The sequence below is a fragment of the Pelodiscus sinensis genome, chromosome 6 (genome assembly GCF_052426305.1).
Source record: "Pelodiscus sinensis isolate ZL-2025 chromosome 6, ASM5242630v1, whole genome shotgun sequence".
NCBI lineage: Eukaryota > Metazoa > Chordata > Testudines > Trionychidae > Pelodiscus > Pelodiscus sinensis.
Genome location: NC_143057.1, coordinates 91564092 through 91585492, shown reverse-complemented (window position 1 = coordinate 91585492; position 21401 = coordinate 91564092). Strand labels below are relative to the sequence as shown.

Below are 21401 nucleotides of genomic sequence, written 5' to 3'. Positions count from 1 at the left end.
TTGATGCAGCCCTTTAAAGATCTCTGGTTGAGAACTACTAATTTATACATTATTTTTATGCCAGCTAATAGAATAATTATTTGTAAACTGATGTGACGTTATAGATAGAGTCCGCTTCAAAGAGATAACCATCTTCATTTTTTAGAAGCAATATATTGTCAGCACCTGGTTTTTAACATATCACGATTTAGAGCATAGTGTCCTGCCCTTTATGTTTATGTAGAAATCATAACAGCTATCCATGAGACTTTGATGTAATACATATCCCTTGGTCAACTCAACTTCGACTTTTCATTATAGATCACAATAAAACCTTACTCTCATATCAAAAAGCATAGGCAACATATTCCTTACATTTAATTATAACACTGCCATTATATTATATTATATTTCTTATCTTCTATTTGTTGATGTCTTATTAGGATACAGAAGCAAACACCTATAAAATCATTTAGAATCATAGGGTTGAAAGAGACCTCAGGATGTCATCAAGTCCAGCCCTCGGCCCACAGCAGGACCAACCCTAACTAAATCAGGATTTTGTCAAGACAGGATTCAAAAACCTCTAGGGATGGAAATTCCACCATCTACCTACGTAACCCATTCCACTACTTCATCACCCTCCTAGTAAGAGTTTTTCCCAATATTCAAGCTAGACCTCACCCACTGCAACTTGAGACCATTGCTCTTCATTCTGTCACCTTGAGAACAGCCTCTCTTGCATCCTCTTTAGAACCGCCCATTAGGTAGTTAAAGGCTGCTATGAAATCCTCCCTCACTCTTCTCTTCTGTACAGTAGACTGACTAAGCCAAATCCCTCAGCCTCCCTAAATCATGTGCTCCAGCCACCTAATCATTTTGGTTACCCTCTGCTGGACACTCTCCAATGCATCCACATTCTTTCTGTAATGGGGGCCCCAGAATTGAATACAATACTCCAGATGTGACCTCACCAGTGCTGAATAAAAGGAAATAATCACTTCTCTAGATCTGCTGGCAATGCTCCTTCTAATACACCCAAATATGCCATTAGCTTTCTTGGCTACACAGTCACATTGATGACTAATATCCAGCTTCTCATCAACTGTAATCCCCAGGTCTTTTTCTACTAAACTGCTGCCTAGCTATTCAGTCCCCAGCCTGTAACAGTGCTTGGGATTCTTCCATCCCAAGTGCAGGACTCTATACTTGTCCTTGTTGAACCACATCAGGTTTCTTTTGGCCCAATCCTCCAATTTGTCTAAGTCACTCTGGACCCTTTCCCTATCCTCCAAAATATCTACTTCTCCCCCTAGCTTAGTGTCATCTGTGATCTTGCTGAGAGTGCAATCCATTCCCTCATCCAGCTCATTAATTAGGATGCTGAATAAAACTGCCCCAGAACCGACCCCGGGGGCACTCTGCTTGACACCGACCACCAACCAGACATTGATCACTGCTTGCTAAGCCTGACATTCTAGCTAGCTTTCTATCCACCTTATGGTCTATTTATCCAATCCATTCCTCCTTAACTTGCTGGCAAGAATACTGTGGGAGACCATATCAAAAGCTTTGCTAAAATCAAGATATCACATCAACTGCCTTTCCCATGTCGACAGCCAGTTACCTTATCATAGAAGGCAATCTAATTGGCCAAGCATGACCTGCCCTTGGTGAAACCATATTGACTATTCCTGATCACTGTCCTCTCTTCCAACTGCTTCAAAATGGATTCCTTGAGAATCCCCTCCATGATATTTCTGGGAAGTGAGGTGAGGTTGACCAGTCTGTAGTTCCCTGGATTGTCCTCCTTCCCTTTTTAAAAAATAGGCACTATATTTGCCTTTTCCAATCATCTGGGACCTCCTCCAATCACCATGAGTTTTCAAAGATAAAGGCCAAGGGCTCTGCAATCACATTAACCAACTCCCTTAGCTACCAACCCATCCATCATGGATTGCTGAGGACAAGTTTATTGGAGACCCAACTGCCATTTCATGGTAACTGATGCTAGATGTGGTTTGGGCTTTGATGCACCTATTCTTTGAGGTTGGAGTCCTCTCTGCCATTTGGAACTGCATTTCTTCAACTATTTTAACATAGTTTTTCTTTGAAATTTTCAAGTAAATGAACGCAAACATAAGCTGAACAACATACCATTTTTAAAATATACAGCAGTTACTTTATTGAGCATAATTCTGAATTGTGCTACCTATAAAATACAATCAAGTCTGATTCACTAAAAAAATATAGTAAACGCAAACAAATTTTGCAATGGCAAACTCTCATTCGCTTCTTAATGGCACAGGGCAAAATTCTCCTGTCTTATCTGCACTGTGAATAAAGCGAAGTTACTCACCTTGGTGCAGTAACTGTCATTCTTCGAGATGGTGTCCCCGTGGGTGCTCCACTGTGGGTGCTGGGCTTGCCTCAGCACCGCAGAATGGAGACTTGTTGGAAGCAGTATCCAGCCAGACTGCGCATGCGCCGTTGTGCTCGCAGCATTCGCGCTCTTTTCCTGTATGCGGTCCAGCCACCCGCCAGTTCCTCAAGACCACCTCGGAGTCTGTGTAAGACACACAGAAAAAAGTGGACTCCAAAACGGTAAGGAGGGCGGGTAGTGGAGCACCAGCAGGGACACCATCTCAAAGAACGACAGTTACTGCACCAAGGTGAGTAACTTCGCTTTCTTCTTCGAGGATGTCCCCGCGGGTGCTCCACTGTGGGTGACTGCGTAACAGTAGTCACCAGAACGGAAGGAGGAAAGTATGGAGTGTCTCTATCTATCCGTTGTGGAGAGCACCATAGTCGCCACCTCCCCATCCAAATGAGTGCCCAGTGATAAAGAATAATGTCTAGCAAAAGTCTCGTGGAAGGACCAAGTGGCCATCCTGCAAATGTCTTTAAGGGAAACCCCTTTAAGGAAGGCCATAGACGCAGCCATGGCTCTGGAGGAATGGGCACGTGGGATGGAAGGGGTATACATTTGGCTGCATAGGCTTCTATTATGCAGGAGGTTATTAGGTTAGAGATCCTTTGAAAGGATATTGGTTGCCCTTCTGATCTATGTGCCAGGGAGTCAAACAAATGGTCAGTGCATCTGAAGGGTCTGGTCCGGTCGATTTAGAAGGCCAGGGCCCTCCGAGCATCTAAGAAATGGAGGGCTACTTCTCGTGGTGAGGGCTTTGGGTAGAACATTGGAAGAATTATTGGCTCGTTGACGTGAAAATGGGATGCAATCTTCGTAATGAATTTTGGGTGTAGTCTTAGTATTACCCCATCCTTTCAGAATATTGTATACGGTGGTGTGGCCATCATGGCGGAAAGCTCTCCTACTCTGCGTGCTGACATTTTAAGTAGGAAAAGTGTTTTTACAGTTAGAAGGTGTAAGGGTACGGTGGCCAATGGCTCAAACGGTGGCCCCATTAGGGCCTCAAGAACCACATCAAGGTTCCATATTGGTGGGACTGGGTCCTGTGGGAGACTCATTAGTGAGGCCCTTGAGGAATCTCTTTGTGGTGGGATGAGCAAAGATGGAAGCTCTGTCCACCAGCGATGTAAAGGCCGAAATCGCCGCCAGGTGCACCCAGAGAGATGCTAACGCAAGGCTGGTCTCTTTTAGGTGCATTAGATAGTCCAATAGCAGAGGAAGAGGAGCCACTTCAGGTTGATAATGTTTAGGAGCACACCAGGAGCGAGCCTGCGCCACTTGTGTAGGTAAGTATTCCTCGTTGTTTGCCGTCTACTATGTATAAGAACGTGTCTAACTGGAGCCTAATACTGAGATTCAGATGGGTTCAGGCAGCTAGGAACCATGCTGTGAGGTTCAAAGTGTGGATCTAGGGATGCCTGAGCCATCCCCAGTTCTGAGTGAGGAGGTGTGGGAGGTACCCCAGATAATAGATTTTTGTGGTTAGTCCACCATAGGAGCGACCGTGTAACAGAAAGAGGCGGCGTTACTGGTCTGTGTTGATTGTGTCTGGTGTGGTTGTAAACCCGTGTCAGTCAGTACTGAAGGGTGCAGAAGTGCAGTCTGGCGTATCGGACCACGTATGTTGTGGTGGCCATATGGCCCATCAGTCTCAGACAGGCTATGAGTGGAACGGTCGGACTGCCAGTGATGGTTTGAATAAGGTCCTGAATGGACTGAAACCTGTGCAAAGGTAGGAAGGCCCTGCCTGCAACCGAATCCAAGCGAGCCCCTATAAACTCCAAATCCTGAGTCGGGCACAAAACGGATTTTTGTTCGTTGAAGAAGAGCCTGAGGATGTGGAAGGTTCGTCTAGTGAGATGGATCATGTGAAGAACTTCAGAGGCAGAAGGACCCTTGAGAAGGCAGTCATCCAACTATGGAATGATTTCTCCTTGCCGTTGGAGGAAGGCCACGACTACTGCCAGGATCTTTGAGAATACCCTGGGGGTGGAGGACAGCCCAAAGGGCAGGACTTTGTATTGATAGTGGTCCTTGCTGACGACAAAGCGTAGGAATCTCCTGTGAGATGGATGGATAGCAACATGGAAGTAGGTGTTCTAGAGGTCGAGGGAAGCAAACCAGTCATGATGGTCCAGTGTAGGAATGATGGCAGACAACGTGATCATTTTGAATTTTTGTTTGCACAGGAATTTGTTCAAACGGCGGAGGTCTAGTATGAGTCGCCAACCTCCGGATCTCTTCTGGGTGAGGAAATAATGGGAGTAGAAGCCCCTATTTTTGAATTCATTTGGGACCATCTCTATAGCCCCCAGAGAGAGTAGGCAGTTGACTTCTGTTTGCAGGACTTCTGTTTGTGAGAGGGGTCCCTGAAAATGGACGGGGTGGGGGGGGTGAATGGAAGTGAAGGGGATGGTGTAACCCATTTGAATGATTTCCAGAACCCATCTGTCTGTGGTGATTGATGCCCATTGGTGGAAAAAGGGCCTCAACCGGTGGTGGAAGACGTGGATAGACTGATGTGTGATGTTGCCTTTGACTGTCTTGCACCCCCGACTAAGGCATCAAACTTGCTGCTTGTTATTGGGCCCATTTGGCCATGGCCAGTTCTGTTGCGACGTCGTTGGGGTTTATGGCGTGAGCATTGATAATCAAAGCTCCTCTGTTGTTGATGTTGTTATTGCCATTGATGTCTGATGTACGAATAGTCATATCTGCACTGGTATGGAGTATATCAGTGTCTCATGAAGAGAGGTGTATACATCCCCAAAGTTCTCAACGTTGTGTGGGAATCCTTTGAGGAGCGTAGGATGGGGTCGGTTATTTTCAGCAAAGATCTTGTCCTTGTCAAAGGGCATATCCTCAACCTTGCTCTGTAACTCCTTAGGGACACCTGCTGCTTGCAAGTAAGAGGCTCTCCGCATAACGACTGCAGTGGCGGTAGAGCGAGCGGCGGTGTCAGCCATGTCCATGGCCATTTGGAGGGATGTTCTTGCTGATGTGTAGCCCTCCTGGATGACCGACTTCAATATAGCTGGAACAAAAAACAGGACTATGTAGCACTTTAAAGACTAACAAGATGGTTTATTAGGTGATGAGCTTTCGTGGGCCAGACCCACTTCCTCAGATCAAATAGTGGAAGAAAATTGTCACAACCATATATACCAAAGGATACAATTAAAAAAATGAACACATATGAAAAGGACAAATCAAATTTCAGAACAGAAGGGGTATGGGGGGGGGGGAAGGTAAATGTCTGCTAGCTTCCGCAATTATCACCTCTAATATCATTAGCTCACAGACATTTACCTTCCTCCCCCATCTTGTTAGTCTTTAAAGTGCTACATAGTCCTGTTTTTTGTTCCAGCTACACCAGACTAACACGGCTCCATTTCTATCACTATTCTACATGCACGACTTCGATATAGACTTTTTTTGACTCTGGCAAGTGGTCTATAAGTGGAGTCAAACATGAGAAGGTGTCAAAGGTGTGATTAGAGAGGTGAATGTATAGTTAGCAATTCTGAGTAATAGGGTTGCGGATGTGTAGACTTTCCTGCCCAAAAGATCCAGTCTTTTCATCTCTTTATTGGAGGCTTGCTGTTTGAATTGCGGGGCCTTAGCCCTCTGTTGGGCCAGATCCACGAGGGAGTTAGGTTGAGGATGGGCAAAAAGGAATTCCATCCCCTTCGGGAGGACGAAATATTTTCTATCAGCTCTCTTGTTAGTCGGCAGCGTCGATGCCGGGGTATGCCATATTTCGTCTGTAATTTCTAAAATACCCTCGTCCAGAGGAATGGCGAGGCGTGATCTGTGCTGAGGATGAAGATTTCTAAAAAGTTTCTGCTGCTTGTCTTTGAGTTCCTGCAGCGGTATCTCCTGAGTAATGGCTACATGCTTGAACAGCTCTTGGAACTGACAAAGGTCATCGGGTGGAGAGACCTTGCTGGGGATGACTGCTTTGTCTGGTGGAGAGGAGTCTGTTGGGGAGACCTCGATTGGCTGTTCGGCGAAAGGCATGTGGTCAGGTTCCGACAGAAGTTGACAGGGCGAGGTCACCTGTTCCGGAAGGATGAAGGGGGCAGGAGCTGGGGAGGGCCTGGTAGAGGTGTAACTGTAGGCGGAGCATGAGCGATAAGAGTACCTGCTGCAGGAATCGTGGGTGTAATAGTCGTTGCAAGGGTATAGCCTGTCCAGCGGTGAGTGTCTCTCTGGACAATAAGAGTGTGAATGATGCCAGTGATGGCGTGGAGAATACAGTGAGCGAGAACAGCTGTACAATGCTCTGGAGGAGGCAGGAGAAATAGATGATTGGAGGTAATGATGTCTTTGATAGTGAGGCTGAGCTGCCAGGAATGGCGATGGCAGTCTGGCAGGAGAGCGTGGAGACCTGCGGCGGCTACCATGGTAAAAAAGAGAGCATGGTGCCGGAGGAGAGTGTAAAGGTGCTAGGGAGAAGGCAAGGGGGAGTCAAGGGGACTGGGCTGTCCACTCCTGCTACGAAAGCGCGAGCTGTAGCTCTGGTCGGTGCCATGCTCACGGGTGCCAATGGCTCAGGCACCGTAAGAGCCGGTGCCGAGATGGTGTGCTGTGTTTGCACCTAGCGCCGCTTGTTCCGGCACCGTATGTCGGTCCAGGAATGGCGTGGCTGTCGGCGCCGTTGTAATCGGCTCCGAGGAGGCTCTCACTGATGACTCAGTAGTCAGTGCCGGCGGCTGGGGTGCAGGCGGCACCGATGCTATCCTAAGTGCCACGGTGTGTGCCAGCTGCCTCAGCTTTAGCGCTGCTGCAGGTTTGAGATGTGGCTTAGAAATGCTAGAGGTCCTGGGTCTGTCTCCATGGCTCAACCTGCCTTGGATGGCAGCAGGCAGGGATCTTTGGGAGAGAGCCTTTGTCTTTTTGATGTGGCCATGGTGGGAGATGAAGCCCGATGCTTGGGGGGCTGTTCTTCGGTGGCAGATGTCGGACACTACGGCTGAAGGGCTTTGTCGAAGAGGAGCATTCGCCATCTCTATCTTTCCGAGCCCTAGCAGTCACTTTAGTGCAGTAGGAGCACTTTTGGGGAACATGGGACTCCCCAAGACACTTACTGCAGTCCGAATGGCCATCGGAGGCTGGCATTGCTTCCCGGCAAGTGCTGCATTTCTTAAAGCCTGGGGATGATGACATTCGGGCAGTTTTGCTGGCGTGTCAAATAGGGAGTGTGTGTCTATGAAATCTTTATGTTTTCGTTTTGTCTTTCCCTTAGTTTGTCTGTTTCTCTTTCTCTTACTTTGTTCTTTTTCTTTTTTTCCTTTTTTTTTTGGTTCAACGAACAACTATGTACAGGAGAGAACGGAAGAGTCAATGACAGGAACGTAGGGAGATGATAACCAGTAAAACAGTTCTCAATAATGTAACTTTTTTTTTTGTTAAAAGGGGGAGAAACAAATGGAGGAAGGAGGAGAAACCAGGTAAAGGCAGTTTACAAGTTAATTTGAGGACGTATAGTCTCACAAAGAGGTTGAGGTGAAGAACGCGGTTCCTATCCGTCTGCAGCCTGAGGTGGTCTAGAGGAACTGGTGAGTGGCCGGACAGCGCACAGGAAAAGAGCGCGAATGCGGTGAGCACAGCGGCGCATGCGCGGTCCAGCCAGATAGTGCTTCCAACAAGTCTCCATTCTGCGGCTCTGGGGCAAGCCCAGCACCCACAGTGAACCACCCGCAGGGACATCCTCAAAGAAGAACCAGCCTTCACATATCTCACAATTGGAACATCAAGTAAACTTAGTGAAAGTGCTACACAACAGAGTATGACCTTGTGTATGGGAACCTTCTCGTACAAGGGGGGAGGGAGGGGAGAAAGAGAAGAGGAACGCAGAAAGCCTCACTCTCACACACACCTCCCCCAACACCACCCCCTCCTCCTCAGGTGGGCAGGGATAGAAGTTCTCTCTCTGTGGGACACTACCAGTACTGGACCTGGCATGTGCGGGACATGGAAGGAAGCTGAGCCACCCAGTTCACCCCCCCACAAGTGCCTGGAATGGCTGGCACCTTCTCATGCCTGCTTGTCCGAGGGCCGTTGGTGTAGTGATGCTCCCCTGGGATGTCTGTGACACTGCTGGAAAGTTCTTGCTCTCTAGGCAACCTATGACCTTGCTCGAAACATATCACCATCGTCTGAACCAAGACTTTCAGTGTTGGCTCAGAGCTTCATGCACAGTGTCTTCTGGGACGACTGTCCTTGTAACTTTTCTTCATATCTGTGCCAGCTGTGAGTTTGCTGTGTCCCCCACCTCCGATGACCTCTGCATGACTCCTCGGTGACACAAAGCATGGCATCATACATGGAGGGGGTCACAATCCACCTCCCGCCCTATGGTTTCCCCTCCTAGCTCCTCCAGGGTCTGCCAGGGCCTCAGAACACATGGCAGTGGGACCTCTCGGGCAGCAGAAGCCTCCTGAACAACCAGAGGAAGGTGCCAGTCCCAGGCCCATCCCAGTTCCCTTATCCTCTACTCCATTCCAGATTCTTTCCCTAATCCCTCCCCTGTTGTATATCCTCCCAATAAACAGTCTGGTTGTTTCAGAAAATAAAGCTTTTTTAATTTCCTCTGAGGGAAAAGGGAAAGTTGGGAAGAGAGTGGTGGGGGAGGAAAGACACACAGAAGGACTGCAGGGGCCCATTGTGGAGAGGCATGGAGTAGAGTCTCACAGCTGGCCTTGGATGAAATTCTCCCTCAAGGCCTCTCTGATGAGCACATTTCCTTGATGTGATTTCTGTATGGTGCTGGTGTCCGGCTGCTCATATGCCCTGACCAGTCATTCAGCCTTTGCCCCCACCCTGGAAGAAAAGTCTCTCCTTTGATCTCATAAAGGTTTTGGAGCACACAGCAGACCACCACCACAAACGCAATGTTATACTTGCTGAGGTCCAGATGGGTGGAGACGACTCTGGACTCTCCTCTTTAAATGGCCGAATACATACTCCACAACCATGTGGCACCTGATCAGCCTAGTGCTGAAGTGCTCATTGGTGGGGTCCAGGCTGCCCATCTAGCGCTTCATGAGCCAGAGTAGCTAGAGGCAGGCTGCATCGCCCAGGATTCAGATAGGCATGTTCACCTCCCCGAGTCTGATGGTGCAGTCGGGGGAAAAAAATGCTGGCGTGCATCTTTCAGAACAAGTAGGAGTTCCAGAAGATGAGGGTATCATGTGCCTTCCCCAACCAGTCAATGTTGATGTTGATAAAGCATCCCTTGTTATCCACAAGGACCTGCAGCACCATGGAGAAGTACCCCTTTCTGTTTATGTAGTCCAAAGCACGATGGTCGGGGGCCAGGATGGGAATGTGCATATCATCTATGCCCTGCCCAGCAGTTGGGGAATCCCTGGTGGCAAAGCCATCCAAGAAGGTGTCCACATTGCCTGAAGTGACAAACCTCCATTAGAGCACGTTATTGATGGCCTTCACTACTTGTATGAGCATGGACCCGACTGTGGGTTTCCCCACACTGAACTGGTTCCCGATGGAGTGGTAGCTCTCTGGAGTGGCAATCTTCCACAGGGTGATGGTGACATACTTCTGCATGGGGATGACAGGTTGCATTTGGGTGTCCTGTCACTTAAGGGCAGGGATGAGCCATTCGCAGAGCTCCAGGAAGGTGGCCTTCCGCATGCAGAAGTACTGGAGCCACTGCTAATCATCCCATAGCTGCAAGATGATGCAGTCCCACCAGTTGGAATTAGTCTCCTGCTGCCAGAAGAGGCATTCCACAGTCTCCAGGGCGTGTGTGAGTGACATGTGCAGCAGCTGGAGTGCCAGGACCTGGATGATGAGGCCCTGCTGTCAAGGCTGGTCCTCAGACTGCTAGAGCAGAATGTGGGCAGTTTGGAAGTATTGCTCCATGATGCACAGCATGAAGCCTGTGAGTCTGGCACTGCTTTGCAGCAGGTCTGGCTCCATGTTGTAGGAGCTGTGATGTCCACAAGGGCAACCAGAGCACAATGTGTTCCCTTTGTGTTCCCCAAAATGGGAGGCAGTGGAGGAGTGATGTGTGAGATGTGGCTGTAAAGAGGAGCCCCTGAAAGCATGCACCGCACCTTGCCTAATAAGCAACCACAGGAAGTGTCCGCCCTCCTGGTGCCCTCCCAGAGTGCTTCCAGAGGCTCTACGTCCCAGGTAGGTTCCAATCAGTGTGGAAATGCTATTTCAAAATAATTCTGAGTAATTGCAATGCTCCTCCATTTTGGGAGAACTCACACACTATTTCGATTTTGTTATTTTGGAAGTTATTATTTCAAGTCTACTTATTTTCTAGTGTAGAGATGCCCTAATACATCAGTGTAGCTGCAGCAGGTAGAGTTAACCTTCTGCGTTCATACCTAAAGTCTTAGACGGGACTGTTCTTCAGCCACCACCTATTTTCTTATAATTTAGTCACAGCACTTATTGAATGAAATGTAGGACAACTAGATGTCTCACTATATTTGAACAGGTGCCACTCTTTTAGACCAAATATTTCAAAAATAATAACTTCACTGCAATTAGCATTTGCCACCAAGGACAGGCTGTGATGCCTTCTCCAGTCATTCCATGCATTAGAAAGCAGGGGACAGCGAAACTGGTATCCACACACTTCTCAACTCAAAGTTTGACAAGCTTGGTCCATACTTGTGTGTGAGATAGGAACCTCCAGGAATGGACAATTCAGCATTTTTAAAAGAGATCTTCAGTATAAAGAAAGAAGACAGTGCCAAAAAGTGTAGAAATATAGTAGCAAACTTAGTCATAGTTCAAAGAAAAAAAGATGCCATGACCACAGGATCCGCAGGATGGCTGCATCTTTGTTCCTAGATTCTTATTCATACCCAAATCATATGCAGAAATCACTGTCATCACACCAACATTTAACATTGCCATAGATAAGAATGATTTACCATTTAAATTACATTCACGTTTCTATAAATAACCTAGTACCTGTTTCTTCATGATTTAACAGCACTATAATACATACTGTATGTATATATGTATCACTTGAATATCTTTTTCTATGCAAATACTGTATACTAAATTCATAGGAGGGTTGTATATAATTATAAAAGAGGTTAATGAGCAAGAATTCCATGGTTTTTAGTGAATCACAGAAATTATTCCCTTACAAGCGGAAATATATTTTCCTTTACTCCACCACTTACGTACATAATTACAGAAAGAAGGAAAGATTAAGAGAGAATGAACTACATGTGCTTTAAATTAGTTTTTCTTACTTTTGATGCAGTTTTAAGTTTTAAACGATTTTTGTATTTGTAAAATATCTACCTCAGTGTAAATGTCTGTATAGTCAGCCTTTTTTCACAAATAAAATAAATGAGGTAATACTTGCCTAACGATTATCTTGCATGATAGGTGGGCTGGAATAAGTGTGTACTTCCAACTGCTGATTCTGTTCAGTAGATTGATAGTTCCCATTTTAGATTGGGAATTTTTAGCTGTTGCATCAGTTAATGACTGGAAAAACATGGCATCCATGACTCAGCATTGGTCAACCCATGTAAACAAGGAAGGAGACCTGATAAATCATAATAGGAGGTGCCTAGTCATTTTATATTCATTAGAGGTTACTGGTGATTCTTGTTTTCGAATGCAGACCTGAAACATTCCAAGACCAGTCTTTAATCACATTTTATTGTTGTTCCAAAAGCATAATGTTCTTTTAAAAATGATATATGGGTGCTTTGAAAGTGCAAGTGATGTTATGACTATTGTGCACACTTCATGGTTATTACACTACTGTACCAACAATAAAAATGAAAATGTTGTTTTAATTATGAAAACATAACAATGGCCACATCAGGTCAGACCAATGGTCCAACAATATACTGTCTTTCAGCAGTGGCCAGTACCAGACTCTCCAGAAGAAATGAACAGAACACGATAATTATTGAGTGATCCAATACCTACCATCTAGTCTCAGTTCCTGGAAGTCAAAGATTATGGGGCTGCATCTTGAGTAATAGCCATTGATGGACCTAGCCTCCATTAATTTATCTAATTGTTTTTTTAATCCAGTTACACTTTTGGCCTTCACAACATCCCTAGGCAGCATTCCATATGATGACTGTGTGTTGAGTGAAGAAGTATTTTCTTATGTTTTTTAAATTTGATCCCTATTAATTTAATTGGTGATCTTGGGTTCTTGGATTATATGAAGAGGTAAATAATACTTTCTTACTCTTTTTTCACAATATTCACGATTTTATAAACCTTTTATCATATACTCAGCCACTCATCTCTTTTCTAAACTAAACAGTCCCAGTTGTCTAAACCTCTCCTCATAAGGAAACTGTTCAATACCCCTAATCATTTTTTATATCCTTCTCTCCATCTTTTTCAATTTGAATATATCTCTTTTGAGATGGGGTGACCAGAATTGCTCACAGTGTTTATTCAAAGTGTAGTCTACCATTGATTTATATAGAGACATTATAATAATTTCTGCATTATCAATGCCTTTCTGAATGACTCCAAAAAGCTGTTAGCTTTTTTTACTTCCACTCCACATCAGCCAGATGTTTTCAGAGAACAATCAACATGGACTGATAACAGTGATAACAGCTATTTTAGATTCTATAATTTTATATAGTTAGAAATATGTTTTCCATTGTGCATTACTTTGCATTTATCAACATTGACTTCCATCTGTCATGTTGTTGCCCATATTCCTAGTTTAGTAACTTTGTAATTCTTCATACTCGGCCTTAGGCTTAACTATCTTGTGTAATTTTGTGTAACCTACCAAATTTACCATCTCACTGTTCACCTCTTTTTCCACATCATTTTTTAATATGTTTAAAAGCACTGGTCACAATACAAATCAAAAGAGACTTAATTAGGATTTAAAAGCAAAATAATATGATTTTACTTTACCTTTTAACAGCTTTTGATCACTAAGATAGACAAAGGAAAGGGGAAAAAACACAATACCAAAACCAAATATTTAAAAACATATATGAAACAAAGTAGGAAAATTGTTAGCCCAGCCTCACAAGTAATCACAAATTAAATAAGGTATCTGAAATAGAAGGGTAAGCAACATAGCCTCAGTTCTGAAGTAGAAGTCCTTGGTAAAGCACACCAAATAAAATAATCACCACTCATGGTGGATAATTTTATCTAGAGCAACCAGGAGCCCTAAAGGAGAGATGATACAGCCAAACATAAGAAATCATGATGATTATTACATTGCTTTTCAAAGGTGATATAATCAAATTATGCAGATTTTTAAACTCACTCACTTGTGACCAATCTCATGTGCAATGGTAAAAGCTGAACCTAGGCCAATGTCTTCATTAATGCTGCAGCTCCTTTCAGGCTCACACATTCCAGCTACAGAGGCCAAGCCTGAATAAACAGAAAGCGACACAAAGGGTCATGCCAAGGTGCTCAACTCTTAAAAGCCCTAGTTATAAATGGCTGGATTCTTTTTAATTACCTCCACACACAGAAGGAGCAATTGGCAAAAGGTTAACTTTCTAGCCATTTTCAAAATCACTGGGGGAATTTTTCCTTGCCGGCTAGACATTAATATTTTGTGAACTATAGTCAGTGCTGGAAAATGTCTAGACTAGGGGTTAGATTTATAAATTTTACTTCTGGTAACTTGGGACCACCTAGTAACTTGAGACAGGAGAGGGAATTCAAGAAAGCATTTATATTTTAACATTCTTGAGGCTGCAGCAAGTAAAATGTATTCACATTATTTTTCTAAAGAGATCTGTTTAAATTTAGTGGGTTCCTAAAAATATACAAGAAAAATTTTTAGCTACGAAAGCCCTAAGGGGTACTTTTTTCCTCTTTTTTGGGAGTATAAAAACAAAACCGAATGCATCAATAAAAGGAAAGGAGACACATCAATAAAAAACATTCACTTAAACAAGGAAGGCATTTCCATTTATCATTATATTGTAAGTGCTTTTTAAAGATTTCTTACTGGGAAGAAAACCACTGGCACTTACAGAATATAGGCTTGCTATATCATACACAATCTCAACATTAGAATATCACATAGAATATACTATGGCAGAATATTTTGATTTCACATTTGATGGACTCTAACCACCAATCATACCTAAGGTATTCTTCCCTGTGGTCTGTTATCTGGAAGAAGCATTAACAGCCTCTCCAAGGGAATCACCTGCCCTGCGAAATACAGTACTCCAAAATAGTGACTGGAAAAAGAATTACTTTGCCATTAAAGGCGAGTTGTTACCTTTTATGAGGAAATGGTGCTAAATTATGCCCTTCTGCCTAAAATAAGTAGGAATAAGATGACTACTAACCACTAGAGAGAAGAGGATGACAAAGGAGAGAGAACTAGTCCGGAGAGAATTAAGAAAAATATTTAACAAATTTATGCAACCTACTAACTATTGCCAGTCTAATAATTGTGTTCCATCTGCCTAAAATTCCCTGTTGTTTTAATTGGATGAAGTATTCCTTACTTCCTGAATCTGAATACAGTGTACCTAGCAATTTTATGATTGTCATGTTCCCCCACTGAGGTGGCCACATTTCAAGGGTGGGTAAAGTGATCCCTATATGCTCACTGTATAGAACTTGGTCACAGGAATAATAGCAAAAAGATCAGGCTAATGATTTGTAATTCTGTACAGTGCTTTTAGGTTTGCAAAAAAAGAGTCAAGGACAAATCCAGAGCCCAGAACCTGGCCCAAGAAGCTGAGCCAGATGCTTAGCAGATGTATAAGGGAGGGGGAGAAATCCTCCACTGAAGCCACTGAGCAGCTGCACAGTCACATTGAGTATGCCTATACTTCAAGAAAACATCCACAGCTGGCCCATGTCAGCTGACTCAAGTTCACAGGGCTGTAAAATTGTGGTGTAGACATTTGGGCTCAAGATGGAGCCTGAGTTCTGGATCTCTCCCCTCTCACAGAGTCCCAGAACTTGGGCTCCTGTCCAAGCCTGAACATCTAAACTGCACTTTTTTAGCCCCAGAGCCTGAGCCTTGTGAACCTGAGTCAGCTAACATGGGCCAGCCACTGCCACAGTTAGTTTAATACAGTGGAGGGATGCCCTTTATGTTGGCTGCTCTTTGAACACAGATGTTTGCATAGCTCCTTACATCAGAGTTTTAAAGGGAAGAACAGGAAGCTGTGTCCAGCAGCCGATCTTCTAGTCACATTTCTTTCCAGGGCACCCTGACCTAGGTTTCTCCTATTCATAGTGCTGCTGCATGGGAAGTTTGTATAGGCTCTCATTAAGCATGTGCTTAAGGTCAAAGACACTTAAGTATTTATTAACTATTTTGTTGATTTGGGGTCATATAGGACATTGTTCCTGCTCCCACTCCAGTTCCCACAATGCAAAGAAACTGCCATCATTGTGCTTCCAAGATGTCCATTGCAAAACTGGTAGAAGGGGGTTGTAACTGACTCTTTATGAACAAAAGCATCAATTTAAAATTTGTTCACTTCCTATTTAGTAATTTATGAGGCCCTGTGCTAGTTTGAAGTGGAGCAGTATTTGGCTCTATGCTAAAGTCTTATAAAATAAAGATTAGTGTACTAATCGTTATATACATTAAATATAAGTATCAAATAAGATGTTTTTCACTGAATGTGTCCTTTGATATTTTCCCCTTTTGAACTCTTACAGTGGCAATTCTGTGACACTATTACATTTCCATGGTTTTGACAACTCTGTGCTGGCTTTAATTTAAAAATTTGTAGTCTGAAGGCATTTACGTTATACTAAAATACATTATGCATATGGTTTATGTTTGCAGTGGGCCAGATTCCAATCTGCTTTACTCACATTGTCTACAGCTTACCTAAACAAGTCACCCTCATTACTGCACTAAGACCACTTGTATAATAAGTTGCTATTAAACCTGAGTCAAGGCTATCAGAATCTGGTTCAGGGAAGCCAGTAACAGGGGAAACAAAAACAAAACAAAACAAAACAAAACCCCACAATAGTGGACTCCAACCAGTGAAGGCCTACAAAATAATCACAAACAAAAATCAATAAGCCAAAGTAATCAGCAACTCAGAATTTGAGTGCTAATGGTTAACTATAAGGAAGAAGCTAATGAAATGATTTAAGACTGAAAAAGTGATTTGTAAGGCACATATTAGACTTAGTCTATGCACAAAAATCTCTTTAATAATAACTAGGGAGCTGTGCCCCCTGTTCCCTGTGTTTGCCAACCTCTTGTGGGGTGTAGGAAACCCTGGCTCTTCCCCCCACAAGGGGAGGCCACGCCAGCCTAGGCCCCTTCTCTCTCCTCCCTCCTGCCACACCAGCTTGGACCCCTTCTCTCTCCCCCACCATGCCAGCCCAGGTCCCTTTTCACTCCCCTACTATGCCAGCTCAGGCTCCTTCCCCCTCTCCAACCGCGCCAGCCTAGGCCCCTCCTTCTCCCTCTTCCCTCCTCCCCTTGCAGTGCCAGCTTGGTCCTCTTCTCTCTCCTCCTCTCCCCTGCCAGGCCAGCTCAGGCCCCTCTTCTCCCTCCTCCATCCCGTCCTGCCAGCTTGGACTACTTCTTCAACCCCCTTCCTGAGAGTCCTGGTCCTTTCTCCCTCCTGCATGAGCCAGGGCCCTTTCTCCTTCTCCTCCTCCTCCTCCTTCCCCTGCCAGCCCGGGCCCTTTCTCTCCCCCCCTCCATACTCACACCTTCCCCCTCCCCTGTTTGCCACCCATGTCAGGCCTGGCTCTAATCCTGGCAGCCGGGGAGGCACAGAGGTGCCTGCTGCTGTTCCCTCTAAGCTGAGTGGCAGCTGAGCTTCACAGGTGATTCATCAGCCACGCCCAATCAGAGGCTCAGGGCTCCATGCATAGAGCTGACTGACTGGGCAGGGCTAATGAATCACCTGTGAAGTTGTGCTGCCATGCAGTTTAGAGGGAACACTGCTGTCTGCCCTCACCGCATGGGGCATAGCGAGGCGCAGGTAGTGCTGTGTGCACACGGCACTCCAGGGCACTGCAGCCTGCTGAGGTGGGGAAAGCAGAAGCACAGGGAGCCACTGTTCTGACCTCTCCCCTGGTCACTGCCCCAGCCCTGCCTGCAGAGCCCAGGGCCATCCATCTGCCCACTGGGAGCGGAAGGAAAAGAGCAGACATGTCAGTGCAGTGACTCCCCCAGGCTACTCAGGGATGCTCTGGCAGTTGTGGCAAGTGCAGCTGCTAAGGAGGGGGTGAATTTCCACAGGGGCAGCCAGACTCTGGGTGGTCGGGCACCACGTTCAGGCTCTCCAAGAGCTCAGTGGTGAGGGAGCCCCCAAAAGGCTACTGCTGGCATATAAGCCCGGCTGGGAGCCCTTCTCCTAGTGCCTGTCCGAGCTGCTGTCCTGAGCACCATACCCTCTCCCCCGCCTCTGGGATGTCACAGCTGTGATGTGGTGTCTGCCAGCTACTGTGCCAAAGCCCTGTAGGGTAGGGGCTTGGTTTAAAATAGCAATTCTAAGTGGTATGGGGAAGCAGCAACGTCTGGCTTGAGCTGGGAGGGTGGGGAGGAAACAGAGAGGGAGGAGGCAGGCGGGACGCAGAGTGACATGATGATGTCACTCTGTTGTCCCACAGGAAAAACTTTCTTTTATATATAGAGAGATTTCTGTCTTTAAAATACTTCAATATTTCTCAACACACACCTTTCTGGTGATACGGGATGGCAAGGACAATATCTCTCCACCTTGTCCATAATGTTGGCAAATGCACTTTCTACTGTCAAGTCACCAAAAGCTCCAATACTGTTTTATTTTATGTTGTTGGATTATTTTCCAGAATGCTTTATAGAAGAAGCAGTCTTCATGTTGCACCTCGACTCACACAGAATGTCAACAATTTAAATCACAAAGTCAGTTTCTTGGGGTAGGGTCTTTTTTCCCCTTCCTCTCTCATTTGTATTTTTGCAATATATCATGGAAATAGATTATAGGGAAATAAGCAGTAAGTTTTCTCCTTTAATTACTGCTTGGTAAATCTGAATAATATACTAGATTTTAGCAGCATTGCAGATACCAGAAGAGAAATGCCCAACAGCATTCACATAATTTAATCTTCTAGTGATCTAACAAAACATAAACCCATATAAATTACATTTTACTGTTTAGGTGTGTATATCTGAGAAGGCTTACTAGCAAATAGGTCAAAACTAATCAATCACTAGTTAAGAATAAGGTAAACACACAACAAATACAAGTTGAAGTTCCACTTTATAAACTTACCCAAGGTTCCACAGGGCTTGTTTTTGTAAGTGCAGATATCATATCTGTTGAGGAGAAAAACAATCAGACATAACTTGTAAGAGGATTGTATTTGTCAGATATTTTGCACATTTATCACTTTTCTATATTATAGGTCAAACTCTCAGGCCACAATCAGTGTAATTATGTGCAGCCAGCTAGTGTTGGCATTTTCTACACTCTGGTGTAAACCACAGGCTGCAGTATGCTCACAGCCTTTGGCCTCAGGCTATTGGGACATCCGCCAGTAAGAAAAAAATGGTTAAAGTGGATCTTTGTAATCACTGGCTCCATAAAACAGTCTACCATGCTGTTATGAAGTTAGAGCTGCATGTCTGCTGACTGCTACTCCTTCAGGAGGCTAACTATCAATTTTTATATGCCTAAATTTTCTGAAACATTTTCTTCTGGTGGACATGGCATATTTTACAACATTCAACTGCTGTCATTTTAATTGCTACCATTCTAACTCTGATTTTCATTATAAATTGTGTTTACTACTAAGTCAACATTATCAAAACTCAGGTAAATAAGATCAGGTTTCTTCTTTCATTATCTTCCAATTATTATGTGGGACTTCAAAGTAATGCATGGTAAGTTATTAACTTTTTTTTTATTGTATTTCTTTCAAACAGCTAAATAAGTTTGTAAAAACTTTCCCCATTTTAGATACTATCTTCCCAATACTGTTTAGATGACATGGTGAAATAAACATATCAATGTTCTGGAGCCTGTAAGGGAATTAAAATATGTTTCCTGTAGTACAGCTAATATTCCGTGTAAATAATGTGACCAATGCACTATAACTGCATATTTTTAAATGTGTTACATCCATAATACAGTAGACTTCCGATAATCCAGAACCTTTGGGACCTAGGTGGTGCCAGATTATCAAATATGCCAGACTATCAGGAGGTACTATAAATTGGTTTTATATATATATATATAATGTTTTTAAGTGACTGTCCAGCATCACACAATGCCAGTGGTAGACTGGCTCAGTCCCGTCTGGTTTCGCTCGGTTCAGCTGCTGCCGCTGCTGCCTTGTGACTTGTGAAGCTCACTCACTAGGCTCTTGCCATTTTGATGCTGGACCGTCAGGAGTGCCGTACAACTGGATGCTGAACTACTGGAATTTTACTGTACTTTGGCTATGATATGCTAGCATTATTATAAACTTATGTTTTCAGAGACTTAAAATGATTTCTGTGACGAATAATATTTCAGAGCATGTGATATTAGGGTTTTTGTACTATGAGAAAGTAAAACCAATAAAGAAGATGAGACATGGGTTCCTCTTTTCACTCATTTTGTAACTCAGAACTTTTAATTTCAGATTTCCAATTTAAAAAAACAACAACTAATAGTACCATTTTTAAACATGGATCAGTGATCAATATATGATTAACCATGAGATGTATAAACTCTGTAAGTGCTAACAGAGTAAGTTTTTGTCTGCAACCCATAGGCCGTAATCCTGTAAATGGCCCACACACCTACAGGCCTGCCCAACGTGAAGTTATGGCGGGGGGGGGGGGGAATTTTATGGGGTCCAGCAATTCAAAGGAGCCTGGGGGGTCCAGCCACCACAGCTTCCATAGTAGCAGTGGCAGTGGCCAGAGCCCGGGACTCTTTAAATTACTGTTGGAGTGCAGTGGCACGCACTCCAGATAGTGCTAATAGCTGCCTGCTATCGAACCCACCCCTTCTGCAATCAAGCCAGGCCCCTTCCAAGAGTGTGGAGCCAATCTCACATACACCTTGCCCAGGGGCCTACAGAGGCCATTCACTCCCTGCACACAGACTTCTCTGCTCATGTGTAACCTTCTTTATTTCAATAGGGCTTCACATGGGTGTAGGAATCTGCCTATGTGGAGCAGTGAGCAGGAGCAAGACCTAATTGTGATCTCAGAAACGTGTGTGCACACACTTTCCACTCAAAGTGGCTCAAAATGAGTCAAAATATGTATGCAGAGTTCTCACAAATTTCAGTGTAAGAATTATATGGGCAGCCCAAGCCACATTATAACTTAGTTTCTCTTATGTAATTTGAGGGTTGGGTATTCAAATTTGTGTTCTGCTAGACAATGTGTGGGGGTATAACTATCTAATAAGTCTCACAAATACAAATAGGCAGTGAAATTTTCACCAAACACTTCATGTCATCTACATCTCTGAAGATGCATTATTTTGCATTAAGTACAGGGTCTGAACCTACTCCTATTTAAGATATGGCAATACTTTTGTTTATCTCAAAGGCAAAAAGATTGGGGCCAGACATATTAAGTAAGAAAAAGTAACTTCCCTAAATACTTTTAATATCTAGCTCTGAACCCAACAAAAGAAAGTACATGGAGTAAATAGTAAATATTTTAATATTGTGTTGTAGTATTTAATGCTACTGAGAACTGAAAAGCTAGACACCTTGAAACAATAATATATTAGGAAAAAATCCTGCCCCACTGAAGTCACAGGAGCTTTATTACTGACTTCACTAGGTCCAGGATTTCATCCTAAGGCTACGTCTATACTGCAGCACTATTGAGGTATCCCGAAATAGCTATTCCATATCTTTTGTGTGTGCCAATTATTTTGAAATATAATGGGCTCACTACTCTGATGTTCCTGTAAACCACATTCCACGAGGAGTAAGCAGAGCCGGCCCAAGCTACGGGCTGACCGGGCTACAGCCCAGGGCGCCCCATTGCCAGACTGGGCAGGGGCGGGGCCACGTATGCGCCGGT

General features: G+C 44.3%; 1 protein-coding gene across 5 annotated transcripts in view; it reads right to left on the bottom strand.

Moving 5' to 3' along the window:
• ADAMTS6 (ADAM metallopeptidase with thrombospondin type 1 motif 6) overlaps positions 1–21401 on the bottom strand; it is a 368722-nt gene that overhangs the window by 190430 nt on the left and 156891 nt on the right. For all 5 annotated transcript variants that reach the window (XM_075932396.2, XM_006117000.5, XM_075932394.2 and 2 more), the window contains 2 exons: positions 18640–18683; positions 13690–13795 (listed from right to left, as the gene is read on the bottom strand). In XM_075932396.2, coding sequence (XP_075788511.1) covers positions 13690–13795; positions 18640–18683 — 150 coding nt within the window. The remainder of the gene's footprint in view (positions 1–13689; positions 13796–18639; positions 18684–21401) is intronic.